Source organism: Giraffa tippelskirchi, chromosome 4 (assembly GCF_054371585.1).
Source record: "Giraffa tippelskirchi isolate mGirTip1 chromosome 4, T2T-mGirTip1v1.2.pri, whole genome shotgun sequence".
Taxonomy (NCBI): Eukaryota; Metazoa; Chordata; class Mammalia; order Artiodactyla; family Giraffidae; genus Giraffa; species Giraffa tippelskirchi.
Genome location: NC_137278.1, coordinates 80620913 through 80638300, shown reverse-complemented (window position 1 = coordinate 80638300; position 17388 = coordinate 80620913). Strand labels below are relative to the sequence as shown.

Here is a 17388-nt window from a genome sequence, read left to right as displayed (position 1 = left end):
CACGGTCAATGTGAATGTCTGTTGCAAGTAACCACATTGTATGTAAAGTAGCTGAAATGCAGTGGTGGAGGCAAAAGAAAAGAGAGAAGGGGAGGAAAGAGAGGTGGCCAGGCTGGCTACAGGAGGGTGGTACTTAACCAACTGGTAGAAATTACTTTAGAAAAATAAGCAAGTTTGCTGTAATGTTTATGTGGACCTTCTATTATCTCATGTTGCTAACCACCTCAAAAATAGTTGTTTCGCTAAACTTGCCTGGTTTAAACTTGCAGTTTAAAGGCCAGAATCTGATTTCTTTCATTAACTCAAGAAATATTTATTGAGCACCTATGGTATATCAAGTATACTGAATACACTGCAAATGAATACACTGCAAAGAACAGAACAGTCAAAAATTTTTGCCACATGGAGCTTACTAGCCAGGTAATAATTAAGATAGATGGTTTTAAGTGCTATGGATAAAAATAAAATAAGGGAGAGGGTGGTGGTTGAACAGATTTCACACTAAGAAGAAAAAGGGAGAACTGAGGAAAATCTGGTCTTCAAAAGGAACAGAAGCAACTCATAACAAAGCTTCCTAACAACCTGGATTTTTCCCAACCTCAATCCAAGGAGGAAAACAGAAGAATTTCTCTGGGTGCATCACATTAGAAGAAGATGCTATCCCCCAAGTCAGGGCTCCTCTAATGGATAACATCTCCCCGTACTCCCCCTACCCCCAAACTCAGTTCAGCCAATTGATCAGTAACCCCACTCCCACCCAGCAGTCAGCTTGCACTCTAATATATAAGCAACCTAGTTTGTAGAGTGCCTGGGGAGAGCAAGAACCTCACATTTGAGATTCATCTGAGAAATGCGCCCTACTTTTCTTGGTATAATCTATATATTCAGAGAGTTGATTTTCCACTGAGAATTATTACCTCCATTCTATTAGGTCATCTATGGCGAAGCTGTACAAAGGGCTGGCTTCCCAGTGTGCAAACGCCGGGCAAGACGCTTCTCCCACTGCAGGCCCTGAGGTTGTCCGTGACAGTGGGATCCACTCAGAAGAGATGCTGCAACCCTACCCTTCTGCTCCCAGTTCTGGCCCTGCTGTCACGTAAGCACCTGTTGCTGTGGAAAGGCTAATGCCAATGCCCTCGCGTCCCAGGCAGTCTGTATGGAGTAGCAGGCCAGTCTGTGTGGGTTAGCAAACCAGCTTGAATTAGGAGTATGACTTACAGGGCTCCTTCCTCCCTCTCCCATCAGGTCTATATGTGGCAGGCAAACAGCTGACCCAATGTCTGGATCCCAGAGGAAGGCACTCCTGTTAAGGAGCAGGCCTAGAGGCTGGAGGTTACTCCCAACAAGGTTACCACATGTAACCATCCCCCACCTACAGCATGAGTCTCTCAGAGTTTGGACAATGAGAGAGTGGAAGGGAGTGCCATAAGATGACAGGAAAGCATTTTATAGCTCTCAGAAGAGTGGGGCTTTAATGTCTCCAAGAGATACAGTGGGGGAAAAAAGCTATCCCAGTCAGGGGTCAGAGGAAGTCTGGGCTCTGAGGATGAGACATTGGTCTGAGATGATGCAGAATGTTGATTAGCATCTCCCAATCCTCCTTGAAGCTTCTTCAGAAAGAGACTTCATGACCTCTGTTCTTCACTTACAGCAGCTTCTCTGAAAGCTGTTCTGGGTCGTGAATGGATGTGATCATTGTTAAAGTCTCTGCACACAATCTTTTCAAACACTAAACTGGTTTTTTCATTTAGCAAACTTCTTGATGACCTTTAGGGTAAGGATTAGGCCACATATCTGGAACTCATTTTACCTCTGAAGGATAAGTGGACTTGGGTCACCTCTGAAACTAGGACTTCTGGAAGGATCAGGGAAACCAAAACTCAAAATTCCAAATCCCCACTTTACCAATTCTCTCCAAACTAATTCCTCAGACTATAATTTCTGCTTTGGGTTTTATTAAGGAAAAACTAGAAATCATGCAAAAGGCTACTTTTCTAATATTATAATGAAGTGAGAAGCAGTTGACCTTATTTCAATTTTTAATCAGTAGTTTTTAGAATGCAAATTACAATCATGGAAGGAGCAACTGATCAATAACACAAATCCTGTTTGCTTTTTGCCTTCATCTCTTGAATTGAGAACACTTAGCAGTAAGAGATGGTGGAGAAGGAAATGGCAATCCACACCAGTATTCTTGCCTGGAGAATCCCATGGACAGAGGAGCCTGGTAGGCTACAGTCCATGGGGTCACAAAGAGTTGGATACAACTGAAGTGGCTTAGCACAGCATAACACATCAGTGAGAGATGGAAGTGCAAATATGCAGTCAGGAGGGTGAAATTTCATAATCATTCTGCAAATCTGAGACATTAATCTTTCTATACATCAAGTCCAGGATGATTTTCCTACTATAGAGAAAATCCTAGAAGACCTGTAGGGAGAGTACACCACACAGAAAAAAATACCTTTCCTGGGAGGGGAGAGAGACAGGAGATGGAATTTTTTTGTGGATCACTTCAGCTTTTTTTTTCACTTCAGTTAAGACAATGATAAAACTATCTTCTTTGAAGTTAAGACTTATACTGTCCAAAAGTGAAATCCCTAGAGATTACACCCAGAGGAAGAACATGGCTGCCATGGCACTCTGTTTGGAAAATAACCAGAAAAGAAACCCAAGTCTTCCAAGTTTAAAGAGAATTCAAGTCAACATTCCATTTTACTATATTTTCACCTTTGTAAATGTGACACCTAATTTTTTATCTTAAGACCATCAGACAAAATAGTGTTACAGTTTACTTCTGCATTCTTTATGCATTTTTGTGGTAAAATTTAGTATGAATAAATAAACTAAGACAATAACTAGTTTGGGTCAGTGTGCAGTAGTCCACTCTCATCTGTCTGGCAATTAAATTCCAGCAGAACTGGCAAGTCACATCCAATCTGATGCGTATGCTATCCATTCTTTATCCACGATTAAACAAAACAAAATAACTCTCCATGAAATCGGGCATATTTAGAGTGACAGACTTTTCATTTTGGTAATGTTCTTGTGGATGGAAGTTTGAGACGACTTATATAGCATGCTTTATAGCCACAGGGAATTTTTTAGTTTTTTATTATGAAAATGTGAAATACATACAAAAGCAAAATGTACAGTGAACCTCGCATACCATCATCCAGATGTTTTTTACTGTTTACTTCATCTGGGAATTTAATTGTTCTTAAGAAGGAAGACCCTTGAGTTGAACAAAAGTTGTTTCCACGATTTTCTATGACTCTGCTAGGACAAAAAAGGGAGAGAAGAGAGAAAAAGATGTGCCTTGGGGCCTTGACAGATGGTGGAGAGGGTGAGCGCTGAGCATCCTTGGCCTACCAGCCATCTCTACACAGTGCCTCTGGGCTCAGACGGGTACTTCCGGGATCCTCTTCACAGACGGTTATTTTCACTCTCCCACTTGGGGGACCTGGGCTCCTGGGGGATCCTTAATTTGACAAGCTTGTGGCGCTTGGTAGGTAACACACAGAGGCGCCTGGGAGGGCCGGAGAAGAGGGAGCAGAGAGTTTGCATCTAAGCGGTATCTGGTAGGCACTGTGTGGTTCCCAGCCTCGTGCTGCTCGGGGACAGGCGCGCACTAATACACCGTAAGCACACTTCTTTTGTATTGTCTCCCCTTTAAAGACATTTGATGCCCCCAGTGAAGAAAAGCCAACAGCAGCAAAGCTTGATGGAGAGCATGCAGCCCGGGAAGCCCAGTGACTGGGAGATGGAGGGCAGAAAGCACGAGAGGCCCGAGAGCCTCCTGGCGCCGGCGCAGTTCTGTGCCGCTGAGCAGGACGTGAAGGCGCTTGCCGGGCCCCTGCAGGCCATCCCGGAGATGGACTTCGAGCCGTCGCCGGCGGAGCCGCTGGGCAACGTGGAGCGCTCCCTGCGCGCCCCGGCCGAGCTCCTGCCCGACGCCCGCAGCTACGTGCCCGCGGCCTACGAGGAGTTTGAGTATGGCGGCGAGATCTTCGCGCTGCCCGCGCCCTACGACGAGGAGCCCTTCCAGGCTCCGGCCCTCTTCGAGAACTGCTCGCCCGCCTCTTCCGAGTCCAGCCTGGACATCTGCTTCCTGCGGCCCGTCAGCTTCGCCATGGAGGCCGAGCGACCCGAGCACCCGCTGCAGCCGCTGCCCAAAAGCGCCACGTCGCCGGCGGGCAGCAGCGGCGCCTACAAGCTGGAGGCGGCAGCGCAGGCGCACAAGGCCAAGCCGCTGAGCCGCTCGCTCAAGGAGTTCCCGCGCGCGCCGCCGCCTGAGGGCGTGGCCCCGCGCCTCTACAGCACGCGCAGCAGCAGCGGCGGCCGCGCGCCGCTCAAGGCCGAGCGCGCCGCGCAGGCGCACGGCCCAGCCGCCTCCGCTCGCGGCGCGCCCCGGACCTTCTTTCCCCAACAGAGGTCCCAAAGCGAAAAGCAGACCTATTTGGAAGTAAGGAGGGTAAAGTAAAACCAACCCCAAACCCACAGTGCTGGCAGCCCCGGGCCTAGATCTCCAGGGGTGCAGCCTGGGCTCACCTAGCGTGGAGGGGAACGCAGGCCGGCCAGGCGGGGGCAGCAGAAGATGCTGAGAGCCCGTGTTACAGGCTTGTCCGTCAGTGGTCCTCGGAGGAAAGTGTTAGCTCTCATTCTTCAGGGCCAGGACGCAGGACCATGCCATACCTATGTATCTGTATGATGACAAAAACACTAGGACTCCTCTTAGACCTGCTTAAAACACCCCCCGCCCACCACCACCAAGTTAAAGAGTTACAGGTGTTCTCTGCTTTCCTGCTTAAGCTGTGGCATCTCCCAGATGCAGTTCATATGCAAAACACTTCACTGAAGTCCCAAGGGCTGTGTCTTCTTTGCCTATTAAACGCACCCCCCTTATTGTTCAAAATATTGAACCCTGTGTGCTAGCCTACTGTACTTCCTGACCTGCACCCTTGTTTATAGTTAGGGAGGAGGCAAGTTGCCCTCTCTCCCTGAGGACTCTTGAAAAGTTCACTTCCGCTTGCTTTCCTTTTGCCTGGAAAAGGGTGTCATGGTACTTTGCAGACTCCAGTTGGCCGAAGACAGCACCAAACTGTCCAGAAAGCATTGACTCACAAACACCTTTTTTGGCCTCTATATGGATGTTTGATGTTTGATCTTGACATCTGCAAGCCTTGGGACATTTAAAGAAGTGTTTAAATACATATTCGTGAAAGGACTAATAGTTCCTGAATAAACAATGTCTCCGCAAGTGATTGGAACAAAGGCAATTTCTGATGAAGTAGAGAGTAACGGAGTGGCTCTGAGCTGTGCTCCCATTCTTCCTGTTTAACATTTTAGAAGCAGGGTTAGGATATACAGGGCAGCACTCTATTGATTGAAACACCTTGAAAGTGAGTCCAGGACTGTCCTTCACTAAGTGTCCCTTAGATCTAGCACTAGGGATCCTTTGCCTCCAGGAGAAACGATTATTCCACAGGAGTGAGGGCCCTGCGTCCCACCTTTTCCTATTTCTAAAGGAGTGGGAAGAGATTGAAGATCACTGACTCCCTTCATTCATTTTTCAGCAAACCCTGACCGCCTGCCTCATCCCAGGCTCTGTGCTAAGTGTTGAGGGTTCAGAAATAAACGACATCCAGTCTCCGCCCTCCAAGGCCACTGGCTTAGCCCTGAAGGAGACACATAAACAGAATTATAATAAACCGTGGGAGCACATGGGAGGGTCTCTATTTAAACCCTCAGAGAAGTCTTAGATAGTTTGAACGTCTGAATTCAATTTTAAAAGCTGCTTAGCTATTGGCTAAGTGAAGAATGGTGTAGGGAAATATAAAAAAGAAAGCTCATGGGCCTTAAAAAAAAAAAAAAAAAGGCAGGAGTGAGTCTTCTTTTGAATACTTCCCCAGGTGGGAGTGGTGGACATTAGGCCAGAGGAACATGAAGAACCTTGGAGCTTCCAGCCCATCTGGACTCCAGAAATCAAAGTCTGTGTCTAGCTCCTAAAAGGCAGAAATACCTTAGTGTTCCCAGTGAAGGTTGCTGAAGGGCCCCGGAAATTCTCAGATTTCCTTCTGCCTCTGATTTTCAACTCTGAACTTTATACAGTTCGATTAGGTAAAATTTCTTAGATAAATCAAAGTTAGGCATGTGTCAAAGTTTAAAAGTTTAGGGACTTGCCTGGCAGTCCGGTGGTTGAGACGCTGTGCTTCCAATGCAGGGAGGGGTAGTGATGGCATGAGTTTGATAAGTTTGATCCGTGGTCAGGAAATAGGATCTCACATGTTGCACAGCGTGGCCAAAAAAAAAAAAAAAAAAAGTTGGATGCAAAAATGAAAGAGATCTATATATTTTTAAAGTTCATTAACAAGGGAAGTAGAAAATAATAGTGCCAACTCAAAGTGACTTGGAATGGGCAGAGATACACATACAAAATTTTTTAACTCCTATAGTATAAGCTGCAAAGAATGCTTTTATTTCATATGCTCATACAAATGTCTTTTTTCCCCTAGTTGATGTGTGAAAAATTGGGAGCTCAACAAATGATTTTGCCAGGCAAAAATCATTAATCAGAGTGAGATGGGGTTTTAGTTGCAAAAGATGAGCCCTTCAAAAGCCCCATCTGTAAAGATATCAGCTCTTTCCTGATGAGATGTGCAAAGCTCCTAGGGTTCCATCTCCTCAGATATACTGTGTATCTGCTATCCTTGCCCTCAGAGCCAGCCAAACCCTAGTCTTTAGTGTTCTGTCTCTAAGAGTCAAGAAAGAAGACAATATGCTTTAGTGGCAAGAGCACCTGACTGGGAGTCAGGAGATCCGTGTTCTAATCCTGACTCTGCTGCCAAATAGTTGTGTGCTTCTGGACAATTCATTTGGCTTCTCTGCCTCCAGTTTTCTCATCTATGAAATAAGACAATCCATACCTTACCTACCTCACAGGGTTGTTGTGAGAATAAGGCCAAATAAGATAAAGTTTGTGAATATGCTTTGTAAAGTGTGAAATGCTACACAAATGCAAGATCTTATCAAGATCTCAAGATCGTGATTCCACAGAAAGATTTTCCTTCAACTATTAGTAGATTTAGTTCCTAAAAAGTCCCTAAAAAGTCCCCTTCTCAAGATATGGTCCTTGCACGAGTAGTAAATGCTTTACTGGGAGCTTGTTATAGATGCAAAATTTGGGCTCCACCTGTGACCAACTGAATCAAAATCTGCATATTAGCAAGATTCCCAGGTGATTCATATAAACATTAAGTGCAGGTGGGCAAGAACATACCTTAAACTGCTGGTTTTCCTAATCTGTGTGCAAAAAGATTAGCTAGGCCTAACTGCAGAGATTCTGATTCAGATAGTCTGGTTTAGGGCTCAGGAGCCTACGTTTAAATGAAAGCCCCAATTGATCCTGTAGCCCCAGGACCACACTTTCAAAAATGCCATACTCAGCCATCAAAATGTTGATCTCCATTATTTAGTTATGAATCTTAGTAGAATCCCAAAGAATCCCTAGATCTAGTTTCTTAATTAGCCCAGGTTTGCTTTAGTTGGAATAGGTGCCTGTCATTAGTCTTTCGGGGTAGGAGTGGAAAGTGAGAGGTTAAAAAAAATGTCCCATAGTCAGGATCAATGTTAACTTTGGAAAAGAGTAAAAATACACTCCTCTTTTGTGTTTTCAGGAGATGCATTTAGAAGATGCCACCAGATTCTGTCCAAAGGAAGAAAGAGAAAGCGAACAAACATCTTTCAGCGATCAAAACCCCAGGCAAGACCAGAAAGGGGGCTTTCGCAGCTCCTTCCGCAAGCTCTTTAAAAAGAAGTGAGTAGCCCTTAGACAAGACAGCATTGTAACTCATTTCCTGTGGGCTAAGTCTTGAGGTTTTAACAGTAACAAGTAGCCTGGTTTTACACAACTGCTTCAAGCTCAGTGCCTGTACCCAGTAGCCACAATTCCTGCCAGGTGAAGATGTTTCTCATTGTGATCTCCTAGAGTAAAAGCACACTCGGCTCTGTCCTCTGCCGCCTCTGTCTTTTAGCCCTGCCTCCTTGTTCCCAAAGTCCTGTGTCCTGGGAGGAGTGGGCAGAGGAGGTCTCCTGGGAAATCCCCATGGGCGTGAGGAGTGGGATCCACTATTGGGGTTGGGTGTAGTGGGTGCACCATCAGAACCTCCCCACCTGTGGAAGGTTTTCTCACGCATTGCAGCTCTTCCGCCTGTAGGGGCCTGTAGTTATCCTGGTTGCTAGTGCATATCTGGGGGACATCTGCCTGTGTTTTCCCTAGCAGAAATGATTGGGTGGATTTGGCTTGGGTCCCACTTAAAAAATCACTTTAATGGAGTTTCCGTACTCCATAGGAGGCAAAAGCAAGGCATTTCTTTCCTGTGGTCCTTCTAAGATTCTCAGCCCTTGCTGTGTGGTATCACCCACCTGTCATTTTGGTCAGCACTTACAAGCACTGACTCACAGACCGGGAGGCATTGGCCAAATGCCAGCATGAAACGTAAGATGAAAGCACTGAGTGTTAGCGTTTGGCAGTGGGGGGATCCCCAGTCCAGCCATCACCCACCTGGGAGACTGCTGTCTCTTTCTCCACCCGTCCTCAGGCCTATTGTCTCCCCCTTAGAGAGAGCTGTTGCCTGGTGCTTAGTTTCCCTTGTTAAGAGGAGGTTCTCACAGTGAGCCTATTTTAGTCGATGGAAAAGTTAAAGGCACCGTTGCTGACTTCATAGAGTTTGGAGTTCCTGTGTGAGGAAACACAGGGAAATCACTTTCTCCCAATTTAGATAGTGGTCTTGATGGAAGAATTGGGGGCAGGCTTGGGCTGAGGACTTTTGTGGCTGGTTTGTCTAATTCCTCTCCTAGAGGGAGGGTAGTACTGAGATTAGAAGGTCTCTCTGATCGTTGGTCCCACCCATTGTTAGTGGAAGAAGAGGGAAGGGGTGCAGCAATCCTGCAGAGATAGCCCTATTCCTATTCTAGCCCTTTCAGGTTTGCTAGAGTAGCCCGGGCATGCGTGAGTGCTGGAGCCCCTTGATTTGGGGGTAATGAGCTGAGAATTGAATCCCTTTCTAGGACCATAGATTTAGATCTTTCACGACCCAGCACCTCCTGTCACGTATGACAGTGGAGAGACCTGGAGACAGTTCTCCAGCCTGACTTTGGAATGCAGGCTTCTGAATCCTGCTAAGAACTCCAGGCTCCTAAGACCACTGCTTGAGCCTTTTATTTTTACTTATTTTTAAACCACAGTATTTCCCAAGAAAACAATCACTTTTTGCCATTTATAATGACTGTGTGCTGCCTGTTGGAAAGCACTGAGTCATGGATCTGTCACTGGTTCCTTTGCACATTCCCGTTTTTCAGCGAGATATAAGAAAACACTCTGCCAGTTACCAAGGGAGTGAACTTGCCTGCTCTGTATCCAAGCGACAGAACCAGGAGCAATGGATAAGAGAGGAACTTTCTTAAAACGCAGCTGCCTGGAACTGGGGCTAGCTGCCCCATGAGGCAGTGGGTTCTCCTAAGGAGGATTTGGATGACCCTGATCAGGGAGGCTGTGAAAGGGACACCCACAATGGGTGGGAGATCACTGCCACCCGAGTGCTTTCTAGCTTGAGATTTGCTTTATCTGTATTTTGACTTTGTTGTAGATCAGTCTGGGAGATCACATCTTTTTAATGCTTGAAACAAGAAATCAATGTGGCCTGGGACCCATCATTTTAATGACCACGTAGAAGGCCAGATTTTATCTTTCATAGCTTCCCATAGCCCTTGGTTCAGTGCCAAGGTCTTGCTGTGGACTCTCCAAATTTTCATGTTGGATAATTACTTTCAGCACTCGGGCAGATTGTTGGGATCCTTTCTGGAGGGTCAAATGGATCCCCTTAGTCCTCTCCTACTTTTATCATAGACAGGTCCCTCCTGCCTCAATCCAATTTGCCACCACTTCTGGCACTGCCTTTGTATTTAAAATCCGAAGTGTTATACGGATGGAAGTAAAGGTGGTGCTATACAGTTGTTGCTCCCTCTGGTCGGCTTTCCTGGCTTTTTACATCTTGTGTAGGACTGTGAGCACTGCTGTGTGATACTTGCTTGTCGCCTTGTATCCAGGGTGCTGTGGTGGGCACTCTGGAGACTTGGCTCTGGGTAAAGAAGCAGCTTGAGTAGCTTCTCCTGAGCATTTTCATCCAAGAACCTTGGAAAGTTTGTTCCATTTTGCTAAAGTAGAGACAAAGGGCAGGGAGGCCCCAGCATAGCACAGAAAGGTCAGCGGCTCTCAACTCAGATGAGAACGCTTGGCTCGTCTCATGAATGAAGAAGCATTCTTTATCATACACATGTACTGTGTGAAATGCTTGTCTAGGAATTGTGAGTGACTTGGTTGGTCCCAGCTGTTATGTAGGAACTGGCAGACGGAAGCCAGGCATATGGACAGGTACAGGGAGGAACTAGAAAGAGACACTCTGCCCATCCTCCTCCCATGTGTTGGGAGGTCAGGCTGGCAGCAAGCCCTGTGACTTCAAGACATGGTTCATCCTGGGTACTGAAGTCAGGCTAGAGGCTGGCCTCAGAGGTCCAAAACGGATCAGAGCCAGAACAGCTACCTGTGTCACACCCGGGGCTCACTGCCTGCCTCCCCACAGCCCTCTGGAGGCTCGTTCCTGTCTACACTGACACACTTTTTGTATCCATAGGGGCTTGTTTGGCTGGTGGCCCCACACACCCAGAATGCTGCTTCGGGATGAAGCTAGGCATGGAGCCAGATGCAACAGAAAACCTGAGAAAGGGTTCTCTTCCCTCTGAGGCTGGGAGGGCCGAATGCTCATACCCACAAGGATTCAAAAGGGAGAGTCAAGTTGACATCATAAAAAAAAAAGTCATGAAAAATGCCCAAGATATCTGGGGGAGAGGATGATGCTCTGACCGTTTCTATCTCAGGCACATTCGTCCTGGGTAGATACCAGGTCACATGTCCTTGAGAGCTGCCCAGAATTGGTCAAAATAAAGACGACATATCTTAAAGTTGGAAAACGTTAAGTGATTTTAAAAATTTTTAAGTGAGGATTCTTAGAAGCCAGGAACAGAACAGACCTCATGTGATAGGTTGATGCTGGACTGAATCCTTGTCCCCCTGCCTTTGAGCAGGATGGAAGGTAGACCATCCCATTGTGCAAGCACTGACCTGGAAGCTTTCAAAAACTTAAATCTAGACTGTCCTGAAGTCTGAGACCGATGTTACTTCATCCCTATGTATGAATCTTACACTAAGGCCAATACATAGTCTTGGTTGGGGGTGTGCACGGGGGAAGAGGGTTCTGTAAGACAGCTTAGCGGCAGGGATGTACATGCTCTTTTTATCCTCAACTCTCGTGGGAGTGGAAGACAAAGAATATGGCATCCAAATGATTAATTCTGCTTCCTCACTTGTTTCTTCCTCTTTAGCACTTTGTAATTTACATGCCTCAGGGGGTCTCTTTCCCGGTCAGCACCCTCCCTCTACCAGTCCCATGGAAATCTCTTCTTTCTTTAATCACACACTGCAGAGAGAGCACTTCCACAGAGTCCCACATGATTGAGTGTCAGTGAGTCCACTTTTATGATATCCTGCCTTTGCCATCTGCCCAGCCTCGACCGTGGAGCAGACCATGTCATAGAAAGCACGACAACTAAAGAATCCATTGATAACTGCACCCTCATGTTCTTCTCTACCTCCTTAGAGCCTGTCTCAAGTTCTTCCTCCATTCTTACCCACTTTGGGATTCTCTCTCATTTCCCATTTTAATTCCCTATATAAGTTGAAAACAGAAGGAGATGGTTGAAGAGAAAACATTTACTTAAACCTGATTATAGATGTTACTCAGTAGTCATTTGAGATCAGTCACTAAGTTAAGGGTCTTCAGTGTTCTAGGTTCTGTCAGCAGAAGCTTAAGATCCAAATATAAGAGTGACCCAGCTACAAGGTTTAGCGCCTAGAACATAGTAACCCCTTTACACATCTACATTAAATGAGTGTGCATTTGTCACCCTGTTGATTGTCAGGACCAACTGATGTGGCCGACAGGATGGGTGCTCCCCTGCTCCCTTTCTTCTCCATCTGCATGTTCCTAAAGTCTTTGCAGTCAGAAAAGCAACCCTTCTTAGGTCAGAGGCTCCTGCACCACTGATTCCAGCCCTCTTCTTGTCCCCAGCTCCAGATAAACTTTACGGCTTACTGTAGCGAATTGATACTTGCATGACCTACCCAACTTGTGATTTTTCTCTCTGTCAGTTGAGTGGAAGGAAAGTCAGTGACAGGTGCGTTCCCCTGCCATCAGACATTTAGATGGCTGTGTCAGAATGTACTGGCAGCCATCCAGATCTTGCCCAGCAAGCGTTTGCCTGCCTGGCCCTTATGTGTGTTCCTCTGCAGTCAGCCAGAATGGCCCCAGCAACTCAAAAGCCATTTGTTTTGTAGAGAAAGGGGATAAAAAGCAAATCCACTAGCTTTTCACCTAGATTCCACAGGTTATTTTTCAGTAATTTAGGTATGCATCGTTACTCTAGAACCTGACAACCACACATTCACAAGGGTCCAAGAGTTGAGGTGTTCATATACCATGTAAGCATTAGAAAGAAATCAGCTAAAAATATCTTTAAAAGGGTGAAAATTAGCTTCTAGCCATGGCTACAATAGAATACTAGATCTTGAAAATGATTAGCAAGTTATTGTTAGTTAATATCAAGAAATGTGGAGCCATTCACACACCTGCAGACAGAAAGGTGGTTTGTGAGAAGAGCAGTTAAAAAAGAAAAATACTAAGCTGAGTTTGTGGACTTTGGAAACTAGACAGGGCGATTTTGGCATTTGTTTCAGAAATGGGAACTCAACTGGTGAAGATTTCTGTGGTCCTTGGGGCTGGTGGTGACATCAGAGCTTTCCCATTTCCAGGTAAACATGAATCAGTTGCATGTTGGAACCATCAAAGTATGACATGGTGGGTTTTGGAGAGATCAGATGTAGCTAAGAGGGGAAATGGAAGGCAAAGATTTTAAGTTATGATGAATGTTTTCTGATGAGAAACTATCATGCGGGGAAACAATTTAGAAGAAACAGCAGCCAGATTCAAATCTTGCTTCCTACTTCCTGCCCCCTACCCACCCCACCCCCACCCCCCCAATGCTTTAGGCATTCTTAGTCTTCTGGATAACAGAAGGTATGGGGAAAGAATGACATGGTCAAAAGTCTATCTTCCTAACAGTTGGGGCACAAGTGCACCAACCAGGGATGATTTGAACTGGAGGTAGCGGGGAGTTCTGAGAGAAAGCCTGGAGCTTTAGGGTGGGCCTTGAGGAGGTGGTTTCAGGGGAGAATAGCAGGTGGCTTCTGAAAAGGAAAGAGACTTTCACCCCAGCCAGCCATCATCTTACTTAATGAACACCCAGATGTACTGGGATTGAGGAGAGAAAGTTCTTCCTCTATGTACTGGGATATAGTGGAAAAGGGCTCCTTACTGACCAGATGGAGGAAGTGTGGTAGGCAGCTAAGGCCTTCATCTGCGAAACCAAATAACAGGGTCAGACTTAAAAAAAAAAAAAAATCCAATCAGTTATCAGGTTTCCAGACATCAGAATTTTAGTCTTTGCCTGGATCCAGATTCTTTCCTTAAATAAGGTAAAGGAATGTTTGCATTCTGCCCAATGATTTCAGTAAATGAAAGAGTCATAATTAACTTATCTAATAGCAACAGTGAGGACATTCATAGTGTATCTACGATAGTGAAAGAATGTATCCTTCTTTTGTGGATAGTGGAAGCATGCCTGACTCTGCCTCGGCATATGGAGAACTTGCTCAGTTGTGTAGGAGCTTTGGACAAAGAACTTCATGTCTAACGTCACTGTCATACACCTTGCATGAGGTCTTTTGATATTGCTTCTTAGTCACTGGGCTAGTTTTCACCCGTTGTAGCTCAGAGCTGAAGCTAGCCAAAGGGCCCCAGCCTAGCTTATCAGAGGTTATTTCCAGAAAGCCTCCTCCCTCTAGGGACTTCTGACATGAACAAACTGGAGAAGGTGCAGAGCTGGAATGGATTACCCAACTGGCTTAACCAAGAGAAAGGAAGAATACACCCTCGACTGGGGACTCAATTGGACTGTTTTGAGTTGTTGCCTCTTGATTGGGCTTGGTCTCCTATGTGGTTGAGATAATAGAATCTCCTTAATCTGATTACTGTACTAATTTCTGCATTCTACCAAATGTAGCATATATGTGTGGTTGGCTTCAATAAATTTTTCATTTAAAAATGAAAACAAGCAAAAGCAAGAGTTTGTAATGTAATGCCCAGATTAAGTAAAGGCCCTTGATAACCTTGGTTGAGAGCAATGAATTCTATCCCTTAAAATCTAAGGGCCTTCGTAATTTGTGTAGTAGTTCCTTGATTGAATTGAAAATAGGATTTATTGAATTTTCTAATCCTTTCTCCCCCATTGACAATGCTATTACACGATTTCTTACACTGTCATACACAATTGTCACAAGTGTCCCCATAAAGCACTAGAAAGGTAAACACTTTATGTGCACTGCAACTCTTAGTTACACATGTCCTGAGTCATGAAATTCAAGGGAAGTAAAAATTATTCCAGATCTAGGAGGCAACTGTTTTACAAATGCAAAACAATTTGGTTAGATAAAATATTTGAAAACAATTAAAACCAAATCAACCTGTACTTTATCTGTGTGCTGAGATTTTAGGTCCAGTGGATCAGAATACAGGGAAAAAACTAATGAGAATCCCTCAATGGATCCTTCACCCACCAAACAAGATTTCTTCAGAAACCGACTTGCTCTTGCAAATGAGCTTGACCAAGGAACAGCTGTGTAAAACATACTTAAAGTTGTATTGTCAAGTGGTAAGATGAGGATAAAAAGCTTGTATATATCTGTGTAGGAATATATATATATATATATATTGATGTATAAATCCCTGAGGAAAACTAATATAAATACTTACATATGAAACTAAATCAACATACAGGACATTGAAGAGATGAAGATTAGTCTGTGGTTGAGAGCTGGCTCTTTGAGCAACACTTGGGACAAGGGGAATGAAGACTTTCCACAGCATTACAAAGACACGATGAATTTGGAGGAAAATAAATGCTTGTAAGAAAACTTCCACCTTGAAGTCATTCCCCCAGTATAATATAGAGCATGTTCATATTTAACATGGATGTGAAATTTATGCTTCCGAGGTATTTAGCTTATTCATTTCGTCTTAGACTAGTATACACCATGCTAGGGGCCAGTTCTGTCATGCTATATATCTTCCAAAAACCCCAAGGCAACACCTAACATCCCTTAAGGCAAAGAGTCAGTTAACACCATTGTATTATGTGCTGCAAATAAGAGTTGTGGAAAATTTGTGCTTAAACCATGACACAGAAGGTTCAAAGCTTAGACATGTTGATATGCAAATAGGGAAAGAACCTTAAGAGTAGTATTCCTCTTGTTCTATGGTTATGAAAACCAGTGCAGGGAACAGTAATTCCTCTAGAAACTGGGAGGTCAAAGAAACATTCTTCCTCATGTGGGTTGTGGGTTGTGCTGCGGACGGGAAAAAGTCCATAGTCTATGTTTTATTAATACTCAGGATTCAAAGATCCACCAGTGATCCTGTGTGTCACTCACACTCATGACCACGTGGACTGAGAAGAAAGCATTGATTTAGCCACATTGTCTTAAAAGACGTTCTTCAGTCTGTAAAGAAGGTAGCAACATCATCTATACTTTACTGGCTCACACACGGTGGTTGCTACAAACACCAAGTCAGAATGAAAGCTTACAGCTAGCATCACCTTATTCTGTTTTCCAGAAGTAAGTTGAAAAGAAAGTTCTTACAGTACAGGCAGAAGAATTATTGCAATGAGGCTTGCCTGGCTATGGGGAAATAAAATGTGCTCTGTTTCCACACAGACATGGCTCAGATGGTCCACGTCCTTGACATGCCTAGACTTCGGAATCATAATAGAAAACAATTGGGTTTAAACAATCCGCCTCTATTTCTAGGCAGTTCTCTGTAATTTGGGGCATAGGTTGCTACTATTCATTGAGAATCTTGGTACCGCAGCTGACTTCTCCAGAGTGCTGTTCCTCTAGTGATGTACTGTTTGATAAAATAGGGGAAGTTTCACTTGTAAGTCTTACAAGTTTTCTTCTCCTTGTCTGATGACTAATCAGGAACCCATCTATTAGCATCTTGAACAAAAGGAGTCTGGAACAGTCACAGGATAACTGCCAGCTTTTTGGAGTTTCTGATATTTAATTTGAAGCCAAGCTTTTCATTTTTCTGAAATTAATGAACTCCTTTGAAATTAGATTTCTATTATCAGGCCACAGATGTTTTGGGGGGTCAGTGCTTAAAAGCATAGTGTGAAATCGACTGGACACGAAAAGTGAAACAGGAGATAGACATAAGCTCATAAATACAATATTAAAAACAAAATTTCTTTCCCCTTCATATTATTATAGAAATGATCGATTACTGGGAATGTTTCAAAAATATCACACACCTCCCAAATTTTCATTTTGATAACATCCTTTGAAAAATCTTAATGCTACATTTGTAGCACAACTCCATTTAGTTGTATTTTAGGAACATAACCTATAAAAACTAATCGTAATGTTGCTGCTCTCTGGGTCTAAATCACCTGTATCTGGATTTTTTCCTGGTAGCTTTCCTCTTGCTCCCATCCATCCCAAGGACTCTATCATCTCATTCCCAAATATTGCCTGTGTCAAACTCTTTGACTGTTCTTATTTGTCAACAGTCAAATTCCAAACTCCTTGACTTGACATTCAAGCTCTCTCCCTCCAGTACAGCTCCAATTTTTTCTCTGGCTCCTCTTTCCCTGTTTGCAGTCAGGGTGAACCACTGTACCTCAGCTAAGCTGGGCTCTTATTATTTCCTGGCAAGCCATGCTCTTTGCTCAGTTTCACTCCTGCTTCATGTCTTTACTCTGGCCTCCTTCTCTGCTAATCTTCAAGACCCAAATCTAACCCTCATCTTTATGTGGCCTCTTGTGGTGTAACTTGTCTATCTTTTGATGGATGTGTCTTGTCTTCCCAACAAGAATGTAAGACTCTGCAAGGGCAGGAATTATACCAGAGCTTTTGAAATTCTTTCCACCTCTAGAATAGTAGGTGCTCAGTAAATGGCTGATATCAACATTAATGAGGGTGCTCTAAAAGATAGAGACCACAGAAATTAATTTTTACTCATAATTTGTCAAAGAGTCTCAGGGTTTTCACTTTACTTTCCTGTCTTTTTTGAAAGAAAAGTATCAATCGCAAAGGAAATAAAATACAGTTGTCATCAGAAGCAGGTAAAGGCACCACTACCACTTTCACAGCATCTG

General features: G+C 44.4%; 1 protein-coding gene across 1 annotated transcript in view; it reads left to right on the top strand.

Annotated features, from left to right (window-relative positions):
- The window catches only part of ARHGEF33 (Rho guanine nucleotide exchange factor 33), a 50189-nt gene extending 35044 nt beyond the window's left edge, over positions 1–15145 (top strand). Inside the window, exons 13-16 of the mRNA XM_081590477.1 lie at positions 932–1096; positions 3679–4474; positions 7677–7816; positions 14726–15145. Of these exons, the coding sequence (XP_081446603.1) occupies positions 932–1096; positions 3679–4474; positions 7677–7816; positions 14726–14855 (1231 nt within the window). The 3' untranslated portion in view covers positions 14856–15145. The remainder of the gene's footprint in view (positions 1–931; positions 1097–3678; positions 4475–7676; positions 7817–14725) is intronic.
- The last annotated feature ends 2243 nt before the right edge of the window (positions 15146–17388 follow it).